Raw genomic sequence first — 25,556 nt, forward strand, 5'->3', positions numbered from 1 at the left:
TGGTGCTGTGTTCAGAGTGAATGCTCTCATCAGAAGATTCACTGCTATTGCTGGAAGCAGTCTGGGTAGTGGTATGTGCAAGTGCATTAACACTATCTGCCTGCCATGTCACTGCAAGAGTATTCACATTTGTGATCTCAAGAGGAAGATTTAACTCAAACATTGCCATTGGGATATCTGTATTGAACTCTACAATAGCTGCATTCGGTTTAACTGCAGCTGGAAGCCGTACCACTTTAGCTACAGTCCCATAAGTTGCCAGAGAAGCAGTAATATCAGCTTCAGTGTCTGTTTTGGTTAGCCCAATTACAAAAATGGACTGCTCTGCGTTTACTCAAGATCCCTGTTTGTTTAGTTTTATCTCTATATTCACAGCAATTATATGCAATGAGCTTCAGAAAAACCAGTTTGAAGAAAAATGTAGGGCTGTCAAACGATTATTTTTTTTAACTCGCAATTAATCGCAAATTAATCGTAATTTTTTCGCACATTTCTTTCTGTTCTAAATGTACCTTAATGTATTTTTTTCATGTTCTTAATACTTTTAACATTATAAGAAAGGGCAAATATGCTTGCTTTATGAAAATGTTTATTCAACACTTCAAATCATGCAGGAAAATAAAAGGCTCAAAAAATATCCCCTCACACTAAATGGGATCAAAACATGGTGATGTCTGCTTTTGACGAGGGGGGGGGGGGGGGCGGTGGGCTCTCTGCATCTGCCATGTGTTTGACTTGCAAATGATATTTGAGACTCGACGAACTTCAATGGTTACTCATTTCATGTCGACAGTACGTGCAGATAACTTTTGTCCTATGGACTGAACCATCTGGCAGTGTTTTGAAAGTGAATTTGCCGTTCATAAGTCCTTTCTGCCTTTACTTTCACTTTCGCTTTTCAGTCCACCATGTTTTTCCCAAACGCCAACACTGCTTCTTCTTCTTCTGATTCCCTTTCTTATTCTTCTGCCACCCTCTGGATCAAGACTACAGGTGCCACCGACGGTCGTAAATCAAACAATGCGCGTTTCTTTTTTTTTTTTTAATGTGGAGCGTTAATCGCGCGTTAAAAAAAATAACGGCGTTGAGAGGATGTTGCGTTAACGAGTTATTAACGCGTTAACTTTGACAGCCCTAGAAAAATTACAATAGAATATCAGTTCAAAAATGTGTTAAAACCGTGTCCGTCTCTAATTAATCCTCCTTGGCTAGCTCGCCACAAATTGCAGATGTCTAATGTACATATATAAAATTCAGTGATGTTGCTAGGTATGCGTCCTGCGTCCCGCGCCCCTGACGCATTAAAATCTGAAAGGACACACTAAACTATCCATGCGTCCTGGGGACGCACCTAATTTTTCCCATGAAAAATGATACATTGTAAACATTAAACAACTCGTGTTTAATCACAGTAACTGGCAAAATAAACCTTGTTAGCAGACCGGACAAGCGCTGTTTCAACCCTCTGCGCATCTACTCGGCGCAGACGTGATCCCCTGTACAAAGTATCGCGACATGCTAATTTAGCCGCTACCAAAACAACTAGCCCGTTACCGCTGATATCATTTCAACCAGGGGCGTCGCACCCGTGGGGGATGTGTGTGTTTTAACACCCACACTTTTCCCGGTGAGAGGGTTCAACACCCACACTTTTTCTGCAGTTTTTCTGCAGTTTTGCACAAACGCCTTACTGCGGCCGGAGTCACTTTCTCCGGCCACTCTAAGTCTGCGCTCGCTGCAGCTGCCTCCTCTCTCCTCCCTCTCCTGTTGCTGCTTCAAACATGACACCGGCTTTGGGACTGACCAGCTGATGATTGGCTGTTCTGCCTTAAGTCCCGCCTCTCTTGCTATGTTAGATTTATTGTTCAGCTCGTGCTGATGAGACGGGATCTACCGTAAAACACCAAATAATAGCCGGGCGTGTATTTGTCTCAACCACTTAACAGACCAGGCGTTTATTTGGGACAGGCGTTTAATTCCCTCCTCACAAAAATCCGGGATGAAAATGTCACAAACTTCTCCAGCTTCTCTGTGAATTCTCTGGAAACGGAAAGCACCAAAAACAATGTCTGTAACGTTCTCTGATGATTATAAACGTTGATTACTCCTGATTACACCAAACCACATGATGTGTTTTATAATGTGTTTATGTGTTTACAGCTGCTAATGTATGTAACGCTGTTACTGTGATGACATATGAAAGTTAAATATTTCATCTGTCTATAATAACCACATCCTGATGTGTAACTGTGATTTTTGATAATCTAAGTACTAATAATAACGATCATGACAAAAAATTAACAAAGACTGCAGATCATGATAAGAAGCTGTAACTGGCAGTGAGCAGCTCTCTTTTCTGTCAGCAGTGAAGTGACAGACATAAAATATGATAATGTATAAAATAACATTTAATGGTAAAAAAAAAAAGTACAGTTGCAGTAGACTTCTATTATAAATATTATAATTAAACGAATCAAGACAGATGTCACATTTACATGTCAGGGTGTGGTTATTATAGACACAGATTTAATATTTAAGTGTCATTTATCATCACCCCCTGACCCAAAATTGTTTTTAAAAAACACCACCACCACATCCATCCCCTGCACTTTTGAAAAGCTTGCTACACCTCGGATTTCAACAATTAAAAATACGAACTTCATAGTAAATAAACCCATGTTTCCACTGCTCGATGCTGTGCTCATTCGTGTCGATTATGTTTTTAATGTTTAGGGGACGTGCCATAATGAAATAAATAAAACATAATCCGGTAGCCATAAGCCATTTTGTTATGCCCAAACGGCGTCTGCGCATACATCGCGCTTCCAACGAGATCCCGTTTTTTCTTGAGTAAGCAGGAAAAGGAGAACGCAAAAATACCACCAAAGAAAAAGATAAAACCTATTGCAGGTCAGCAGACTATTTGATGTTGCTACAAAAATGCTGTTTGATTTGAATTTCATATGTCATGCCACTGTGACAGCTTTTTTGCAGTAAACTTTTCAGATTTGGAATTTTATTTGTTTAATTTCAGATACAATTTGAACACATGAATATATCCGTTTATTATAACCATATCATACCACCATCAAAGGAGTTTAACACTCAATAAAATTTAAGAAATAGAATAATATAAGAAAGAAATACATTTTTTTAACTGGGGAGTCGGGACCCATTGAATTTCCCAGGGACCCACTCAACTCACCACCTGTGGGTCCCGGGGACTCACTACATTGAAAACCTATCAACATCACTGTAAAATTACTGTCATGTGCTCTCAATTTAGGCCAATCAGAAGAAATTGATACGCTCACGGAGGATGATGGAACAGGACAACGGTTTGGAAAGAGTTGTAACAAAAATAGCTTTATTGGCAACCGTGCCACCTTTAAGTGCAAAACAAAAAATATTTCAGAATAAGACTTAATAGAACAGCAAAATACTTCACAGTATGAGTTATGAAATATGGGCCCAAAATAATAAACAAAACAAGAAAGAAAAATCGGAAAGAGTCCAAAAAGATTGCAAAAAAAAAGTCAAGTCTGGGTTAAGTCAATGTTCACAGTTTGTTCATCTACCTGGGTAGTGTGATTTTATGCTCTATGTCTTATCTGTATGAAGAAATGACCTTTCCAGTGCACAGTGAAGCTCCCGCTGATGTCACACCCTCCACGCATGTAGGCCTGCGTCCCGCTCCACCATCCACCGGTCTACGTTCTGGCTCGCCATCAGAATCCACTGATACAAAAAAGCCAACCGGAGTTTTCACTCGACAAAAATCAATATCCACACAGTCAGGTTCAGCAAGAAAAACCCCTCTTCCTTACACAAAAGTTCTCCGAACTGATAACTTGAACAAAATTGGAGTCTTAACAACTTCACAGGCAGTATCAACTTTATCAGCCTCGCTCATTTCTCGTGTGATGCTCTGGTCTGCATCGGTGCATGGAAAAGACAGAACAGAGAAAAACAAGAAAACTAAAGGCGCTGCCAGTGTTTTTCTGGGATGAATGCGCACCCTGCTGGTGAAACTAAGCAACTACATCTGAAATCTACTAGGCTGTATAGCTCTACACACTGTTCAACTGTAAAACATTGGGGATTACACTGTGTGTGTAACTAATGGGCATTACATTTTTAAATTCTATAGATGTTCCATTAACCTGGAACAATGACCTTCAGTGGTAAACACTGATTTTGGTAGCTTTTAATTCATGTCTGTGTAATCTGTATTAGAAGGACAACATAAAGTGCAGCACCAGAACAACAAAAACACTCGAGAGAGAAATGATGAACTAAAAGACAAAGAGCTCATCAGAGAAGCACTCAGCCCTGTCAGTCCACATCTAACAAAAGGCTGTGGTACAGAGCAATCTAATGCTTTACTAAGAAGCCATATCAATACTATTAACATAACACAAACCATTTGTCTTCAGCAAAGTGGTCTGGCACAGGCTCCAAGAGCCCAGTCTGAATGCTAAATGAGAAGCATGTTGTAATGAACATATACATATATATACATATATATCTCCACTCTGTCCACAATGTGTGCTGTGAATTTAGCGAGGCAGTTACCACTGTATATAAATGTATATACTGTATATAAATGTATGTGTGTATATATACATATACAATACTCACAATAAGTTAGGGATATTGTTATTTACATGAGTGCTTTTCCTATTTGGTCTGAATTTTAATGAAATAAGTAAAAGTTCCCTTTGATATTACTAATAATGAATGAGAAGAAACACCATTTTCATTAGTTTAATATTTATTACCCCAAAAATTTAGACAATAACAAGGATAGCCCCAAATAACAAAAATTGACAATGTCAGTAGCGGGTGTTTCCACCATTTGCCGCAATGACAGCTTGACAGCGACGTCTCATGCTCCTCACTAGCCTCATGATGTTGTTCTGAGGCAATGCGTTCCACTCCTCCACAAGTGCTACACGCAGTTCTGCCAGGTCACGTGGGGGTGGGGTACGATCATCCAGTCTCTGCTTCAGCTGGTCCCAGACATGCTCTATGGGGTTCAAGTCAGGGGACATTGCTGGCCATACCATATGAGGCACTCCGACTTCCTGAAGTCGAGCTGTGACAATTCTGGCACGATGTGGTGGAGCATTATCATACATGAACAGAAAGTTGGGGGTGTGCTGGCGGAATTGGGGGATGATGATGGGTTCTATGATGTCTCTGAGGTAAGAACGTGCAGTGACTGAGCCATCTACAATAACCAAATCTGTTTTGCGCTGACTGGTGATGCCTGCCCAGACTGTTGCACCTCCTCCACCAAAGGGAACCCTGGGGACCATGTTGACCTCGGCGTATCGCTCACCTCGCCTTCTCCAGCAACGCTGACGACCATCATTTCTGTGCAAGGTGACCCGACACTCATCAGTGAACAGGAGGGTAGACCACTGCTGCATTGTCCAGGTCACATGGTCTTGTGCCCACTGCAAACGTTCACGGCGGTGTCTTGGTGTCAGTGGAGTCACCTGCAACGGTCGTCTGGCATTCAAGCCAAAGCGGTGGAGTCGGTTTCGAATGGTTTGTCTGGAAACCCTAGTACCCCTCACATCTCGTAACTGGGCCTGCAGCTGTGTGGCAGTTGCATAACGATGTCTGAGTGCATAGGTCCTTAGGTACTGGTCATCGTTGCGGTCTGTCACTCGTGGGGCTCCACTCCTGGGTCTGTCACGAACTCTGCCAGTAGTTCTGTGTCTTGATGCAAGTCTGCTGATGACACTTTGAGACACACCAAGTTCACAAGCAACATCTGACTGCCTGCCACCGACCCGAAGGCGCGTTACGGCCAGGTGGCGCTGCTCGTCCGTTAAGTGACGTTGTGTGTTCATGGCTGTTTGAATGATGAACTTGGAATGACTTACTGACAATACCAGCTTTTTATACCCACAGAATGTTGACATTGATGCCACATTGAAAAGGGTTGTCTTTTAGTTTTTTGGTATTGGCCCCAATATGTAAGGCACACTGTACACAGTGAGACCATTACGTGGAAAACACAAAATGATGTGTGTCTATCACCCCAATACAATTGCCTCCCTATCCCAAAACTCTCTGAAGTGAAACAAACACCGTATGTATGAAATCCACTGAGTCTCTCACAATATCCCTAACTTACTGTGAGTAGTGTGTATATATATATACATATATATACATACATATACATATACATATATATATATATATATACATATATATATGTATACATATATATATATATATATATATATATATATATATATATATATATATAAACTGAGCAAGTTTTTGTGTGTGTGTGTGTGGTCAAAAATGTGTCTTATGGAGCAGTTTAGAAAAGTGGCTGTGTTTGCCTACCTCCAGATATTTTTCCTTGCAGTTAAATGGGAGATAATGCGGCAGTTGATCGGTGTTCCTGTCAGTTAAATGCCCAGGACAGGGTTTCCCCTACATGTAATTGACTGTGGCGCACCGCCACGGCAAAATAAAAGCCGCCACACCTTAAAAATTCAGGCATAAATAAATCCAGTGTTAGAGAAAGGAAATATTTTACCATCGTCTTCCACCGCAGTCTTTGACGTTTACTAGCATGTTGGATATTTAGCTTGATAATTAGCTAGAGGATTAAAATGGTCACTTAAAGCAGAGTCCTGCACGGGTCTTATTTTGCAAACCCGCCCGAACCCGGCCAAATCCGCCATACTTAAAACCGCATCTGACCCGTTTTCTGACAGTAGCACAAATTACATTCGTACCCGAGCCGACCCGCTATAAATTGATACCAACGTCCGAAGGAAAATTGGACGGACGCAATTTTTAAAAGTGAAAGTAAGCCAGCGTGGGGAATGGGAGTTCTGGGAGGGCGCAAGCACGCATAAGCTCATATGAAATATAAATGCTTATCATTTGTGTCGCTAATAATGACTGATGATAAGTGACGCCTTGAAAATGGCGATCGTAAAACCAGACCCGCCTCTTCAGGCGTCCGACCCGATCCGCATCTGTGTCCGACACAGTACATTATTTTTCACCCGTGCAGGACTCTGACTTGGAATAATATTTTTCCGCATCTGACGCTTAAGCCTGTTGGCTACCTGCATGCTCGAGACATGTCAGCTGGGAACACAGCTCTGTTTGCCACTGGAGAAGAGCCGCTCAATGCATCGTAGCTCCCGCCTCAGCCCCGCAACCTCCGCTGATGGGGCCATCTTTTAAATGCATCATCTCTGTTGAAACTAAATACCTACAATCTGTATCTTTGATAGCCCCAGAGGTCTTCAGATCTGTCAAAATAGTTAAGATCCATTTACTCCTGTCTAATATAAATACCAGTATGTACACACACAGAGACAGTGTCAGAAAAGTTGAGATTCATACACTCCTGCCAGACACAAATACAAGAAAGGGACATTATACTTAGTCCTGAAATGATTCTGAAATATATAAAAAATTTGCCTGCTGCATTGTGTTTGCCATAAATTCATTGGAAAGTGTTAAACCATTACATTAAAGGTGTGTTGAAATAGGAAGTGAAGAGGAAATGGCGACACGGTGTGTCTGTGTTACACTCAAGGCTCTGTCTGTCATTCTGTCTCTGTTGATCATTTATGATTAAGTATTAACTTTGCAAAGTTAAAGGAGATGTAAGGTGTAACCATGATGTATTGAAGTTAGGATCTAATGAGAATTGGTAAGGAAACAGTGTTGAGGTGAGGTCATGAGAAAGTGTTAAAGAACTGATCAGGCCAACCTGAGGCCAAAAGGAAGTGTCAAAATCTGATCACGCTTTGGGCACGGGCACAGGCCGTGACCGAGGCTTGTTAGAACATTTTGAAATTGTTAGCCGTCATCAAGGGATTATTATTCATTGAACGGAGAGATAGTGGGAAAATGTCCTAATAAGGACATAAATCCATGCCACTGTCCGAAGCAAGAGAGTTTATAAACCGAGAAGCACGGACTAAAGTTCGTTCTTCCACTCGCTTAAGCCTTGAAGAAACACCTGAGACGGAGAATGTGAGCAGCCTAAACATTGCAGAAAGGACTTCACACAGAAGAGCAAACACAAATGTTTATGCTAATTAACAACCTGAAAACAAACAAAACAGCAGCAATAATAGAGGTGTGTGCAATATTGCAACCAGTTTCTCTGATGATTACTTTCCCCCAGTGTTAAACACTTCTGGAAGTAATGTCCCCCACACAGGACAGAGATACTCTGTGTAGAGTGACTTTATCATTAGCTGGAGAATTCATCCTGTTTTAAACAAGTGTTCAGAGTGTCTTTCTTACCTTTTTCTTGAGGGCCTCCAGTGATTCAAACTCCAGGCGGGCCAGTTTGATCTGGATGTGTTTGGGAACATCTGGGATGAGGAACGTTAGGATGAACTTGAAGGCCAGCAGCATGTGCTGAAATTAGATGACATCAAACACATTTAATGTCAGTTATCTTAAGGTTTTATTGGCATTTTTTACAGAAAATATAGTATGGATGCAAACAGGCTTTGGGAAAGAGATTGGAATTGTTGATTATTATATAATGGGATGGTGCCTTCATCAGATACTGAGCTTGAGGACAGAAGAGGAAAAGGGGGACAACATGGTGAGACAAACAATATCACAAGAATTGAAACCATTTGGTTAAACAAAACAGTCAGCCTGTACTCTGTAATGAAACAATGTCGGTGCATATTTAATTTGGGTCAGTGTTGGTGGCTGTCTGCTGATGTGTCTGGCTTGGAGAAAATGCAGACACTTACATCATACCCTGGTGAAGCTCCTTGTCTGAATTACATTTGTGAAATGTGAAATATAGAGGAATTATGACTGGAATAGCATTGAAATGATGCATATATATAAAATGCAGTTCCAATGGTATGAGATTTTTCTCATCCTCATAACCATCTTAGAAAATACCACGGTTTCAAAGCATATGGTATTACAGTTACTATCAGTTAAAATCACACTTGCAGGAATGAAAACAATATGTATTTATATGGTTTATCAAACGCTTCATTGTAATTTCATACCCTGAAGGGTGCTTAACATACAGTGTGCATTATTAGGCAGAATCAGCGTTTTCCCATGAAAATGGCGTGACACATACACTTACATTTCCATGGCTGCTAAGCAAACAAAGTTGGCCACACACACACATGAACACACACGAACACACTTTATTTCATCCTAGTAATGGATTTGTGTTCTAAAGTCGATGGAACAAATGGTGTTGGACTGAGAGCAGCTAAGAGGACAAATTGCTCCACAGAAATGGATGTCACCTTTATTGAACTAATGGATTTGAGTGAGAGAGATGATCAAGATCTTCAGGTAGAAATTGTTCAGGTCTATTACTTTATCTAAAAGTTACATAACATTAATGTGAGTCTCAACCAGTGTTGGGAATAACGGCGTTAGAATAAACGGCGTTACTAACGGCGTTACCTTTTTTCAGTAACGGGTAATCTAACTAATCACTATTTCCATCATTACAACGCCGTTACCGACTATTAAATGTGGCGCATTACAAACCGAAGCTGTTCATTGAAGCTGTTGTCATCTGACTCGGCTCTCAGCCAGAGTCAGCCAGAGCCCCCATGCATCCCTGACCACAGACCCGCAGACCTCAATGTGTGCGGAGTTAAATGTTTAACCCCGCTCACTCTCCAACATTTGACTCCGCGGTCACTGTGATGCTTCTTGTTCGGTCCCATGTATTCTTCCTGTCTCCTTCCCCACTTCTGACTGCTGCTTTGGTATCATAAATAATGGAAGTAAGTGTGACTTTTACAATATTGTTCATGTAATTTTAGGTGTATGGTTAGGTTATGTGAATGAGCTGCACATGAGCTAATGTTATATTTAAATTAATGTAATACTAGTATCAGAGTGCATTCGGTGGTATATGCACTGTAATGAGACTAATCAAGAGTACAAGAACAAACTTGAATGCATAGTCCAGTCCTTCCAGAAAAATGCAGTTTTTTTGTGATTGTTACGGGCAAAAATCCTTGATTATGCGGCACATTCTCTTAAAAAATGCGATGGAATATGCGGGATATTTATGCAATTTTATGCAATGAAATTGCAGGAACTTGCAAAAATTGCGGGAGCTTGCAAAAACTGTGGTTTGATGAAGAGAAAAAAAAAGTGATTCCCCCAACAACCTGTTCTCACTAGGCTACTACCTTAATGTAAAGAGTCATTTCTTATTACTTCGTATGATAAACAGCATACGACATCACAGAAAGTGCTGAGAATATTTAAGTTCTCAGCTTGTTCTATTTCAGATCTTAATAAACACATGGCTCAAACTTACAAAACATTGATGAGTCAAACAAATTCTGTAGCTTTACAAAAGGAATATGCTACAACTTCTGTAAAAATGAATAAATAAAATATAAAAAAATAAAATGTGTGCTTCCTGTTTTACAGAGGTAGCTATACAAAACAGTGCTTCCAATGCACAAAGTGCAATCTCTTACTGTAATGTAAATTTACATACTACTAATATACTTACAACTGTAAGGTTTTTGAAACTAGAATGATTTTTTGGTTGGCAAATGAGACTGATTTGCAGGCTTCATCATGGCTTCATCATGGCTTCATCGCGGGGTATTTGAAAAAATGCAACCCTCGCATAAATATGCGGACTCTGGCTGATTATGCATTGAATTATGCGATCGCATAATCGCGTTTTTCTGGAGGGACTGATAGTCAGTACTATGACTGCATGTTGAGATTTATTTCTGATTTCAACTTTCAGCAATCCTGAATGACATTCATAGAGCAATGAGCTAGATCAACAGTCACCAGCATTTACTCCATATGCAGGTGATGGAGCCTGCTGTTCTCCAAATGGACCCTGTCAATCAGATGAAGGCACTTGAGGACGTCCTAGAGGACAAGGTCAATTGGATAATGGAAAGGATGACTTTCTCATAAGCTTTCAGCACCAGGAGGATATGCAAACTTTCTTCAAACTTTGTGTAGATGAAGAAAACTTGAAAATCAATGCAGTGTTCCTCCAAGAGTGATATCATATGATCTGTACCTCAGACCCAGACCAGTACATGTCCATCCACTTTCAAAAATTATTATTATGATTGTCATAGTTCTTATTGTCATTATTATTATTATTATTGTCATTATTATTGCCATTATTATTATCATTATCATTATCATCATTATTATTATTATTATTATTATCATCATCATAATTATTGGTGTTATTAGTATTATAATCATCATTATTATATTATCATTAACATCATAATTATTGTCATCATTATTATTATTATTAACATTATAATCATTTTTGTCATTATGATCATCATTAATATCATTTTAGTATATCATTAACATTTTTACTGTTTGCCTGCTTGTTTTATGTTAATGTTTGTTTGTTGTTAAATAATTTGTTCAATAAAAAATAAATTAAAAAAACAGTCTAGTGATCCCTTTAATTATGATAACATTAAGAACGTATCTCAGGTTACATTTGATTATGATAAATACACATTGAAATATATTACTTTTTTATCATTTAATGAATAATTAAGGTACATTCATTATGGTTTCTTGTCCCTCTTCGGACACCGTATTGAATGAGTGGGGCAGTGGGCGGGGTCAAACGTTTAATGGTGAGCTGCAGCAATGGCGAGTTCGGAGAGAAAGTTAACGTTTTCAAAGTGGAAGTCCAGACACTACTTTAATCTCTTTTGTCTACGTCCGTTGTAAGCAACTCTGGTCCAATGAATCATCTCTCAGTGGCACACACTTCTACAAAACTAGTGGCCAAAAACACCGTTGTTGACACTGTTGATGATGACAGCAGGCCAGGTGTGGCTAACGTGAGCTGCGCTAACAAAGAAGGACACGGAGCTGTCCGAGCAGCTACAGCTGGATGTTTCTGCTCCAGCGTCACAAAAACACTGTTGTTGACACTGTTGATGATGACAGCAGGCTAGGTGTGGCTAACGTGAGCTCCGCTAACAAAGAAGGACACGGAGCTGTCCAAGCAGCTGCAGCTGGATGTTTCTGCTCCAGCATCACAAAAACACCGTTGTTGACACTGTTGATGATGACAGCAGGCCAGGTGTGGCTAACGTGAGCTGCGCTAACAAAGAAGGACACGGAGCTGTCCGAGCAGCTACAGCTGGATGTTTCTGCTCCAGCGTCACAAAAACACTGTTGTTGACACTGTTGATGATGACAGCAGGCTAGGTGTGGCTAACGTGAGCTCCGCTAACAAAGAAGGACACGGAGCTGTCCAAGCAGCTGCAGCTGGATGTTTCTGCTCCAGCTTCACAAAAACTTGACACAGACTGAAGTGAATGCAATGATAGGCAGGTATGTTGTTGAGAACATGCTCCTGTTATCAACAGCTGACTCAGACTCCTTCAGAGCACTCACTGGCAAAAATATCAGTCAGAACAGGAGCCGGTCCGCCATGCAGGAAGACATTTTCTAAATACATGGATGCTGAGTAGCTAAAATGAATGCCGAGCTCAAAAGGGGGAATAATTAAAAGTAACGCTTTTTTGCAGTTACTTTTCCTGGTAACTAGTTACTTTTATAGTGGAGTAATTCTGTTACTAACTCAGTTATATATATACAATATTGATTAAGAGTGCACAGTAAAGACCCCAGCTCTTAGTTTATTGCTAATGCTATTCCAGGCTAATTTATATTTCTGATTGTTCAGCAGCTAAAGGTTAGGCAGAGAGTGGATGCAAGGTTAGGACTAGAAGGAGAACATGATGTCCAGAATGCTGGTACTCTTTTAAAAGTCTGACAGTGGGACTTCCGGTTAACGAGCAGATGGAGTAGACGTGTTGCGCGAGTGCTCCCGTGAACGTTTAACATTTTAAACCACCCAGCCCTTCAACTTTAACGCCAAAACGAATCCCGTTTTCCTTTCTTATTTTCTCTCTTTTTGCTTCGCCTGAACAAGCCCTGTTTTTTCTGAAATGGCTGCGAAAGGAGGCAAGTCGGGCAAAAAAGACGATGCTATTGCTAGCCTAACCTTGGAAGCTATCACCAAGCTGCTCGAGGAACACCGCGAGGCGTTAGCCACCGAGTTCAAAACCTCATTCAGCCAGCTCGACACTAAACTTGACCAAACGCGGCTTGCAGTGGAGGACCATGGCCAACGTGTCTCGTCCCTTGAACTTGCTGCAGAGGACCTCAGTCAACGAGTTATGGACCTCGAGAGTATTTGCTCGACTCTACGTGACGATAATGCTCGGCTAAAAGCTAAAGTTACCGACTTAGAGAGCCGAAGCAGGAGGCAGAACATACGTATCCTGGGTCTACCGGAGTCCATTGAAAGCGGATCTCCCACTGAGTTCTTCTCGAAGCTGTTGTGTGAGATATTTGGGAATAACACACTGCCCTCACCACCAGAAATCGACAGAGCCCATCGTTCTCTAGCATCCAAGCCAGCCCCCGGACAGCGACCACGGCCGGTCATCCTCCGCCTGCACCGGTACCAGACGAAGGATCTTCTCATCAGAGAGGCACGGCGGAGAGGGAAACTTGAATATAACGGCCAGCCGGTTCGGGTTGTGGAGGATTACAGCCCCGAAGTTCACAACCAGCGTGCAGAATACAGTGGAGTAATGGCAGAACTTTATAAACTGGGTCTGAAGCCGGCTCTTCTCTACCCTGCCCGGCTCCGTCTCACACTGTCTGGTGGAGCCAGAAAGTGGATCAACACCGTGGACGAGGCGCACAAGTACATCGAGAGTCACCGCAGGTCTCTGAAACAGTCATAATGGGACTAGGCAACAACTCGCTACCGTTCGCGGTCCTGCCATTCTGCAGGATCAGTGCCATGTTAGCTTGTGTGGTTTGTTTATATAGGTGAACATGTTCAATCCTCCGGCTTGTACGTGAGTATTTTCGCTCCGCTTCCTTTGTCAGACAACTATTGCTGATATTTATTCATGTTTGCAAAGAAATTTCATGCTGTTCTCATTTTGCATTGACAGTGTAAATGAAACAGAATTTATTTCCATTCTCCCATCACTTGCAGCCTGGTTCTTTTGGCAGCATTATTATATTCAATTTAATCTGACTTGGCAAGCTCTAATACGTTTTTTTTTTTTTTTTTTCCATCTTATCTGCAAGCTCTGCAATAACTTTAGTTGACTATTATAACTTTACATTGTTAAGGGCAGGGATATTTGCTTTATGTTATTTGTAAACACATCTCAGAGCTCATGTCAGGGTGTCTGAGCCTTATTTTGATAAGGGATTCTCCCCTTCTTAATTATACATGCTGTTTTTGAGGTGCCAAGTCCACAATTGTTCACGATACGGGAGTAGTAGTTAGTTTAGTGTAGGACAGGAAGATCGGTCACTGGGTAATGTTTGTTCTGAAGAGCGTGCTGCTTTTTTTTCTAGCAGCTGTCTTGGTTGGGGAGGGTGGGTTGGGGGGATATGTCACTGCCAGAAAAGCTTTGTTTCCTTTGAAACTAGCACTATACACTAGCCACATTCAATCTCTCTTAAGTTTTTTGCCTAGGTCACTGTTCTCACATCCTAATATTCCTTGTCAAACGATATGAGTGGACACTTGAGGCTGGTGAGCTGGAATGTTAAGGGTCTTAACCACCCTGTTAAAAGAAAAAAGGTCTTTTCACATCTAAAACAACTTAAAACAGAAATAGCCTTCCTACAAGAAACCCATATCCGCTGTTCAGACAACAGCCGCCTGCTTACAGGATGGTTGGGGCAGGGATTTCACTCCTCGTTTCAAGCCAAGGCCCGAGGAGTTTCAATCCTTATTGGTCAGGACCTTTCATTTGAACTGCATAATGTGATCTCTGACAAGTTTGGCCGTTATGTGATCATCTCTGGCAAATTATACAACACATTAGTCGTACTTGTAAATGTTTATGCCCCTAATGTGGATGACGTAATATTTTTCGAACGAGTGTTCTCCCTGCTCCCAGATCTTAATACATACTCTCTTATACTCGGTGGCGACTTCAACTGTTGGCTTGACCCAATTTTGGACCGATCGTCTACAAACCCTAGCACGGCGAGTAGATCAGCCCGTTTCATTCAGGCTTTTCTCTCTGACTACGGTGTCTGCGATGTGTGGCGAGCTCTACACCCATGCGACAGGGAATACTCCTTTTTTTCACACGTACATCACACATACTCGAGGATCGATTATTTTTTCATCGACAATCAACTGATTCCCCTGGTTCATTCCTGTGATTATCAGAGTATTATCATCTCTGACCATGCTCCTATTGTCCTAAATCTGTCCCTTCCTGGCCGGCCACAAAGAGACCGACAGTGGCGATTTAATTCAACTTTGTTGTCGGACAATAACTTTGTTAAATTCATGGAAAAGGAGATAGCCTTTTTTATCACTACTAATATGTCTTCAGACATATCTAGTCTAATTGTATGGGATTCCCTCAAGGCTTATCTCCGGGGACAGATAATATCTTACACTGCGCAGGTGAGGCGAAAATCCAATAAGGAGCGATCAGACCTAGCCTACCAAATCAGAGAGATTGATATACAATATGCTCGGACTAAGTCCCCAGATCTTTACAAAAAGCGATTGGAACTCAAGACTAAATTTGATTTACTCACCACTCATTCAATTGAACAATCACTCTTAAAAAGTAAAGCCATGTTTTACATATATGGAGACAAATCAGACAAATTACTAGCCAACCATCTCAAAGGCTCCAAGGCTAAACAAAATATTTCTAATATCCGGTTACCAAATGGCCATACAACTACAGATCATTCACAAATTAATGATGCATTCAGGGACTTCTATACCCAGCTATACACCTCAGATTCTCAGACTGATTGTGATGAGATTTCTGATTATTTAAATGGTCTCAGTATTCCAAGTCTTTCACCAGACTTAAGGAAGAGATTAGAAGAGCCTATATCCCAAGCAGAAATAGCACTCGCCATTTCCTCAATGCAGCCGGGTAAGTGTCCAGGTCCTGACGGCTTCCCGGCAGAATTCTTCAAGAAGTTTTCCTTGCTGCTTTCCCCATTGTTACATTCAGTTCTCTCAGAATCTTGCAGACAAGGTTCCCTCCCTCCTTCATTTACTGAGGCCTGTATTACACTTATAGCAAAAAAAGGTAAAGACCCAACGGAATGCACCTCCTACAGGCCTATCTCCCTCTTAAACACAGACACTAAAATTTTGGCCAAGGTCTTAGCCCATAGGTTGGAGAATGCACTTCCCACAATCATATCCAAAGACCAAACAGGCTTTGTTAAAGGCAGGCAGTCTTACTTTAATATAAGACGACTGTTAAATATTATCTACTCTGCCTCTGAAGATGTCCCTGAATGCGTTGTTTCCCTCGATGCAGAGAAAGCATTCGACCGCGTTGAATGGGCCTACCTATTTGCTGTGCTGAACAAGTTTGGTTTTGGTCCAAACTTTACTTCATGGATCAAATTACTCTATTTGCGCCCCACAGCCTCAATTCGTACTAACTCTCAACGGTCAAGACCCTTTAACTTACATCGTGGAACCCGTCAAGGGTGCCCTCTCAGTCCCATGCTTTTCGATCTGGCTATTGAACCACTTGCCACTGCACTCCGCTCTTGCAAGGATATATCTGGTATCTGGAGAGGTGACACTGAGCATAGGGTCTCACTTTATGCTGACGACCTGCTGCTCTTCATCTCTTATCCGACGGTCTCTCTACCCCCTGCTCTGTCGCTTCTCAGTCAGTTTGGTAAACTTTCAGGCTATAAATTAAATCTCAATAAAAGTGAGCTCTTTCCAATCAATAATGAGGCATGTGCCTTAGACTTTACCAGTTTGCCATTTAAAATTGAGAACAATAAATTTTCCTATTTGGGCATATCCGTGACAAGGAAGCACAAGGATCTTTTCCAAGAGAATCTTATCACATTGTTAAATCAAACTAAACATACCCTAACACAGTGGTCGCCCCTGTCGATGTCTCTTGTAGGTCGCATCAATTCAGTCAAAATGATAATTCTGCCCAAATTTCTATACCTTTTTCAGGCCTTACCACTCTTTATCCCCGGATCCTTTTTTCAACTTCTCGACTCAGTTATTTCTTCATACTTATGGCGGGGTAAACGACCACGTTTGAATAAGATTCATCTTCAAAAGACCAAGGCGGCAGGGGGTCTGGCCCTTCCTAACTTCCGCTTTTACTATTGGGCTGCTAACTTGCGCTGCCTTGCTTTTTGGTCCTCCTGTTATGGCCAGCCTGATTGTCCTGATTGGGTGGCGATGGAGTTGCAATCAAATGATAGTTTGTCAATTCTCGCACTTCTTGGATCCTCACTCCCACTTGCCTCATTCAAATCAATCAGAAACCCAGTGGTGAAACATTCTCTAAAAATCTGGGCCCAGTTTAGGAAGTATTTTGGTTTCCATAATTTTTCTCTCCTAAGTCCCATTGCATCAAACTACCTTTTCAAACCATCCTGTCAGGATTCTGCCTTTCAAGAATGGCACAGGAAGGGTATTGTACGTTTTAAAGATCTGTTCATAAACAATAGTTTGGCATCATTTGAGCAGTTAAGCAGGAAATTCAGCCTCCCTAAGTCCAATTTTTTCAGGTATCTTCAGGCAAGGCATTTTGTTCTCTCTCAGATGCCCGGATCTGTAACAGCGACAGACTCGAACGTTGTCGACACTGTCCTTTCTATAGATCCACTTAAAAAGAGGCTAATTTCGACTCTTTATGGCAAGCTGTTGGATCTTAGAAGTGCCCCCACAGATAAGCTTAAAACAGCATGGGAGGAGGACTTAGGTCTCCTTTTGTCAGAAGACACTTGGGTCTCCATACTTAAATTGATCAATTCAACCTCCCTCTGTGCAAATCACTGTTTAATTCAGTTTAAAGTGGTACACAGGGCTCATATTTCCAAAGCAAAACTGTCTTCCATATACCCGGGTATTAGCCCATACTGTGTCAAATGCAAACATGTGGAAGCCTCTCTCATCCACATGTACTGGTCCTGTTCAAGCCTTAATAAATATTGGAGAGAAGTCTTTCATACACTTTCTCAGGTGTTAAACATCAAATTGGATCCAAACCCATTGACTGCTTTGTTTGGGGTCATTGAAGGGGAGGAAAAGTTAACTACAGCAAAACAACGCACTTTATCTTTTGTCTCCCTTCTGGCTCGACGAGCAATTCTGCTCAGGTGGAAGGATGCTCTTCCTCCCACTCATACACAATGGCTGGAAGACATCATGTCCTTCTTAAAACTGGAGAAAATCAGATACTCACTTCAGCATTCAAATAAGAAGTTCCAGAAAATGTGGGGTCCCTTCCTAAAAGCTTTCCAGACTATGTAAAGGCTTGGCCCTTGACTACAGCTCAAGTACGCTGCATTCTTCTCACTCACTCCTAGTACAGGCTTTAGGTGTAACAGTGATCTATGATATGACAAATACTCTGGCAGTGACAGGGGAGGGATTGTTTTGTACACTGTTTTTGTGTTTTGTTTTTATTATTATTATTTTTTTTTCTTTCTCTTTTTTTTTTTTTTTTTGGATTCTTACACATTCCACTGGTGCATGTTGTGTTTGTTTTACCATACTCCTTTCATGTCTCTGTAATGGCTGTAACACACTGCACATTTGGTACATTAAGAAAACTTCAATAAAAAAGATCTTGAATATAAAAGTCTGACAGTAAATTATGTTTTGCATGACATAAAGGAACTGGGTATGCTCATTGTTACTGTCATTGCTACACTGAATACATACACTAAGCACAGGGAACCTGATTTGACTGATCTTCTCCTCCACCTATATCAGACATGTCAAATTAAAGGCCTGCTGGAACAATTATCGCCGGCCCGCGATAAAATATCATATGTCTGTCAAATCTGGCCCGTCGGTTTATGAGACCGTTGACACTACAAGTCCCAGAATGCATTGCAACAGCAATATGCCCAGACCGGCAAGCCCACCTGCACCTTCCCCACACTTTATTGTCCATCCGAGATCAGAAGACAACAGCGCTTATCACTTTTAAATGCAATCAAACAAGCCTCCCAAAAGAAATGGCCAAACGAAAAGTGGACAATGAAAACAGGGGCTTTCAAGACAGGTGGGAGGCAGAGTATCTGTTCACAGACATTAGCAGTAAGCCAGTTTGCCTTGTTTGTGGAGCTGACGTGGCCGTAATTAAAGAATATAAAATAAGATGGCACTTTGAGACAAAACACCAGGATAAATACAAGCATGGGAAACAGCAGAAGGCAAAGGAGTTAAAAAGGACTCTAGCGTCACAGCTGACTATGTTCACATAGTGAAAGTTAGTTTTGTTGTGGCCAAAGAAACTGCTAAGTCAGCCCGGCCTTTTACCGAGGGGAGTTTGTGAAGTGGTGCATGGTTCAAGTGTGCAACGTCATGTGTCCAGACAAAAAGCAAGCATTTTCAAATATAAGCTTAAGCAGAAATACTGTTGCTGATCGTGTATGTGAGCTTGCCACCAATTTACAAGAACAGTTGATGGAAAAGGGAAAAGACTTCGCAGAAGAGACAGCGCATATTCCCTTGCTATGGATGGGAGTGCCAATATGACTGATAATGCACAGCTGTCAATCCTCAACCGTGGAGTGGACTCCAGTTTATACATTACAGAGAAACTTTTGGGAATTAAATCAATGCATGAAAAAACCATGGGAAAAGACATATTTGAGGAAGTATGTAAATGTGTGAATAAAATGAAACTGCCCTGGGACAAACTGATGGGACTGACAACAGATGGAGTGCCTGCGATGTGTGGTGCAAAGAACGGATTAGTGGGGAGGATGCGGGAGAAGATGCAGCAGGAGAAATGTGCAAGTGACATCACAGTTTATCACTGCATCATACACCAGGAAGCGCTGTGTGGAAAAGCTCTCAAAATGGAACATGTAATAAGCACCCTCAGATGCAGTAAGGAAACTTTAGTCACTTTATGTGTTGCCAAACACTGACAAGACATGTTTTCAATTTGAACTGTTAAGCTATCCATTTGCAGTTGATGTAGAAAGAGCACCTATAAACTTCCAAATGCAGCTAATAGACATCCAATGTAATACGTAATACACTCAAGGCAAAGTATGCCTGTGTGTTCTTAAACTGCTCAAGCTGCCCTCAAGTCCAGCCACAAATGAAGATTGGTGAAGAGCCCAAGAAACAGTTCCGGTATGCAGAGTCTCTCCCATCTCAGCTGCTGAAGATTTTAGCCCCTTCAGAGTAGTCCTAGGTGTCTTGGTGGCCTCCCTCAGTAGTTGTCTTCTTGCAGGGTCATTTAGTTTGTCAGGACGATCTTCTCTAAGCAGATTTACGTGCACAGATAAGGCCATACATTTTTATTAAATTATTAGTGAGACTACAAGAACCAATTGGCTGGACCTCTGTTGAATTAGGTCAGTCACTTTAAAGGGGGTGAATATTTATGCAATCAGTTATTTTACATTAAAATATTTTTTAATTAAATGACATTACTTTGAGGAAATATTATTTCTGTAAATTCTTGTCAAAAAAAGCTAAATTATATTGACCATGAATCCATTTAGAAAAGCAATAAATGGGGAAAACATCCAAGGGGGTGAATATTTTTTATAGGCACTGAACAGAAAAGTTATTACTTAGTAATGAGTAAAAAAGCAACAACAATCCTTTCTTACATGGCAAGTTTTTCCTCACTCATATCGAGGGTCTAAGGACAGAGGGTGTCGTTCACTGTACAGACTGAAAGCCCACTGAGGCAATTTTTGGGTTTCACATATTGATTTGGGGATTTATAAATACAATTGATTTGATCCCCCCCTGGTCTGTTGCACTGACATGAGTATAGTAGATGATAACAGACAAACCTGTGACTGAAAAGTCTCTGTCTGTTTCTGTCGCAGACTGGTCTGTTGCCTGGTTACTGCTTACTGATGTGTGTACTGATTACCTAAACAGTAATTACCCAGGTATCATAGTACCACTGCAAGAAAGCGACAAGGCGCTGCTCCCCCTCCCTCCTATCCCAATCCCATAACCAAGATAAAAACTTATAAGTGTCTTACTTTACTACAGAAATGTTAAATTGTGGTCTGCCTGAAGCCCAAAACTAATAGAGTCAAGGTTAGAGGTTCTATTCTGGCCGGAGGTGACCTTGCTTAAAAATGCATGCACTTGCAGGTTTTTAATGGCATTTCCATTCATGCAGTATTTTTTATTTCAACTTTGCACGGAGCATTGGAACAAAAACAATTTTCCCCCGGGGATTAATAAATTATTCTGAATCTGAATTCTGAATCTGAATGAGATAAAAAGTGCCATCCAATGGCAATATATTGAATGTTGTGTCAATAGGTAATGTCTATTTGTATAGCTCCCTCTTGGTACACTAAATATTATGAAAGCTGGCTCATTCTTCTAAAATTGGGCCGGTTTATTATTTTTATTTGTTGTTTGCCGCTTGAGCTCAAATTCCTGTGAGCTGGAATGGGTCAGAAACTTGAAACTTGGCCCAATGATTGGAAATGATGTGCATCAACTTTTATTAAAATATGAGCCCAGTCAGCCACATGGTGGCGCTGTAACTAAGGTTTGAAAATGCATTTTTGGGAAGGCCACACACCTCACACCGTAAGTCTGATTGACTTGAAATTTGACACACAAGTCCAGCTCCATGTGCTCTACAAAAAAGCCTCTTGGACCATTTAGCTCCGCCTACTTAGATTTTTTGCTAATTAGCATAATTTGAAAAACAGTCAAATGAATAGAACTTTTGAAAGATTGACTCTATCAACACCAGATTTGGTATACGGCTTCGGGGGCCAGATATATAAATATGACATATAATATATAAAAATGAGCCAGATTGGTCAAAAAACATGGCCGCCACGGACTAATGTATTTTCGCAATGGGTGGGGCTTAGAAATGATTGGCCATAACTCCCACACCCTTTGCCCTATCGTCACAAAACTTAGTGGGTAGGTTCAAAACTGTACTGGGAATCTGCCTACCAAAGCATGTTGAGCTCAACCTATAGGGGGCACTATAAATGCTACACATGCAAATTTCATAGACCATTTGACGGAATTTCACCAAATTTGGTATGCATGGTCTAGGGCCAAGTATTAAGTAATATCTTGAGTGCCATGTTGATAGGTGAAAGTGGGCATGGCCTATTCGTCATTAACCATTTATGGCGAGCTGGAAGGACCCAGAGACACGAAACTTGGTACGTTGAGCATAAATGACGTCCAAATGCTGCTCCAAAAATTTGATTCCAATCCGTCAGATGGGGACGCTATAACATCGGGTGTGAACTTCGAAAAGGCTTTCCCCGCCAAGCCATAAGTTCTATTGTATTGTATTTTTCATACATGTCCTCCTGATAGTACTCTACAAAAAAGTCCCTGCACCATGAAAGCCGATATTACAGATTTTTTGCTAATTTGCATAACGTTAAAAACAGTAAAATGAATAGATCTTTTGAAATATTGACTCTATCAACTTCTTTGAGGAACACAGCGGCCGATGTCATCGACTGCGGGGGATGAATGTCAAGGTGGCCGGTTTGGGGCAAACGAGGTTAGAACCCGCGGATTGCCGCTTACGGCTATATTTATTCTTGTTTTCCCATATCTTTAATAGCCTGCTTGCTCTATTCTTTGAAGGCTGGATGGTAACTAGGAGGAACATGCTTAGATGTACAATCAACTAGTGACTTTTCACGGACAGGTCTAATGTACACAGGGTGTTGTCACGTGCAGGATGCCACAGCAGGATGGATTGCTGAAACACACAGCCACGCAGAAAAAAAGAGTAATAGCCTAACACATGCTGTGAGTTGCCCTAATTTTTTTTTCAGTGTTCACCAGAGCAGCACCACCTGATCTCCTTATTCAGGTGAGGGGGCAGAGTAGAAGTCAAACAGAGAACATCACCTCCGGGCCCATTTTGCAGTCGATTGCTATAAAAAGTCATGTTTACTTCTACTCAGGCCAGGACACAGTTTGAAGGAGCTGGGGGATGGATTAGAGGTGGCTGGCTTCCTGTGAGCACCAGAGTGGGGGATTTTTCCGACCGTCTTCCTTTTAATCAACAAGACTAAAGCAGAGTGTGGACATTAAACCCAAATCAAACAATACACACATTTTGGACATAACAATCAGCATTCAGCTGACTTTGTTATCTTTACAGCCTTACTAGCAGAAGTTAAAAATGTAAAGTTTGCCCTGAGTACAGCACTAAAGGTCATGGTTTCATTAACATGATGAAAATGTTACTCCCTTGGGAGCATAAACAGGTTCAGTAAATGTCACTGCAACAGGCCTGTTTAAGTTGATTCTGTTGGATGAAGGTGGAGATGGAGGAGAAGTTCTGCGGCTCACCAAAAACATTGGAGTTTATCCTCTTATGTGAGCATCAATTTCTTCACCATTCTGATTTTAGTTTGAGTAGTGTTTTATTGCATCCAGTAGACTAGACTGCTCCTTTCCTCTCCTCTCTGCTGTGAGAGAGAGAAGGGGCTGTGGAAAAGAGGATGTGGTAAAATCCATATGATTGGGACACACCTGGGAGAATCAGGCCATCCAAAAAAACAACAGGAGAGTGGGAGAAAAGAGCAGAGTGGGAGCAGAGGAACAAAAGAGTGGCTGGAAAAGGGGTGAGTTTTGGGAGAAAAGCGCATGGAACTGAAGAAAGCTGAAGGACCTCGTCTTCCAGAATCATCCGAGCGGGTTTGGACAACTTTTCTGAACTACCTTTTTGCTCTGGATAATGTGAATGACAGCTCCAGATATGGAGCTCACCCCGCTGGATGAACAACTGGCGGGGATCATCAGGGAATCCCTCCTGAGTGACGTGGTGATGGAGGTGGAGGGGGATACCGGTGCCGGCCTAATTCATTCTCACTCGGTGCTCTTATAGCAACACGAGTGCAGTTAGTGGCACAGTTATGTACTGCTGCGACAAACCAATTATACATCCTAACACGTCTGGCATGACACGCATAAAGGTTGGCTGGGATATCCCTGACCTGTCCGCCAATTCCCTCTGGAATGTGCCGGTTGGAACCCGAGCGCTGTGAGCACTTGAAGCGGGACTGGCAAGGCATGGTTTCTGCGGGTGCTCCTCTCTAATGCTGGGCACATCAGTCACTCATCACTGTTGGCCAGTGGATCTTGCTGGTCTCTGAAGTTCTGCTCCCTCCGTATCCTTCCGTTTGCCACATCCTCCAACAGTGCCAAAGCAGCCATTGTGCGCCATAACGCATTGTGAATACATGCCTTTATATGCCCATCTATTAGGTAATATCTGCTACACATGTGAGAATAATCTAATTGATTAACATTACAAGATAATTATAGTCTTTATTTGTATGGCAACAAAACACAGATACAAAGTGTTTTATGCGTTATACATTGAAAACGGACATGAAATGAAATGGTCTATATGATATAGGCATAGGCGGCGCTATTAAGAGGCTAGGGGAAGCTTAGTTTCCCTAAAATTGTCACAGAAAAAAAAATCCCCAAATAAAATCATGATTTTTATTTTATATTTCATATTTTATTTTAAGACGCGGTTAAAGAGACATAAAAATGCACACTTTCAAGGTATTATTTATTATTATTATTTTCAAATTATTATATGAAAGATTTATTTGATAGGCTCAGTCTACCTGCATCATTCCGTAGGTAAGTAGCGTAGAAGTTAACGGTTTCGCCTCGCAAGCGGAAGGCATAAAGAGAAAGCAACCCGGGAAAAGCCACATTAGATAAAATGACCGACTGCACCCTTCAAACGAGACCCCTCCAGAGCTACCTCCCCCGCGACACCGGCCTCGGTGCAGACACCCGCCGCCTCTCTGTAGACTCCGGCCGCCCTCCAGACACCTGTTGCGCCGGGTCTGCAACTGGATGAGGAAAACGATGGCCCAGCAGAAACTGTCCTGTCTTTCGCTTCTCTACCGTTACATCAAAAGTGACATTACAAAGAGGGTTAAACCTGAGGATATTGTTGACAAATACGACACAAACGATGACTGTTGCTTCATTAAGGTAAGAAAATTAATTGATTAGGCTACTACCGTAAAATACCAAATAATAGCCGGGGCGTTTATTTGTTTCAATCACTTAACAGACCAGGTGTTCATTTGGGACCAGGATTCCAGCAATTCGGGACAGGCGTTTAATTCCTTCCTCTCAAACATCCGGGATGAAAATTTCACAAACTTCTCCAGCTTCTCTCTGAATTCTCTGGCATCCTTCTGCAAGTGAAATTGTTGTGGCGGAGGAAACGATTCAGCCGACCAGCACTCACAGATAACTCCTCATCTCTGCTGTCACTCATGGTGGCGGACATTTGTTTCTCCATCGTCCTGATCATTTTTGGGGACACCTTCTTCCTCCCTGCACCAGGCAGCCTGGCCCTGTTGCTGTCCTCCTCGGACAGACGCTGAAGCTCCGTTTAATTTTTTTGCCAATCTCTCACTCTCTTGGGGTCGATAGAGAAATCTCTTGAGGCTGCTTCTCCCGAGTTTTCCTCTGC

The 25,556-nt window shown here is 41.6% G+C and overlaps 1 protein-coding gene across 6 annotated transcripts in view; it reads right to left on the minus strand.

Moving 5' to 3' along the window:
• ano10a (anoctamin 10a) overlaps window positions 1-25,556 on the minus strand; it is a 134,757-nt gene that overhangs the window by 32,795 nt on the left and 76,406 nt on the right. For 4 of the 6 annotated variants that reach the window (XM_030395030.1, XM_030395028.1, XM_030395031.1 and 1 more), the window contains exon 14: window positions 8,305-8,421. In XM_030395030.1, coding sequence (XP_030250890.1) covers window positions 8,305-8,421 — 117 coding nt within the window. Of the gene's footprint in view, window positions 1-3,578; window positions 3,739-8,304; window positions 8,422-25,556 lie in introns of all 6 variants that reach the window. The other 2 variants (XR_003981316.1, XM_030395029.1) reach the window with 2 other exon arrangements.

Source organism: Sparus aurata, chromosome 17 (assembly GCF_900880675.1).
Source record: "Sparus aurata chromosome 17, fSpaAur1.1, whole genome shotgun sequence".
NCBI classification, from domain to species: domain Eukaryota; kingdom Metazoa; phylum Chordata; class Actinopteri; order Spariformes; family Sparidae; genus Sparus; species Sparus aurata.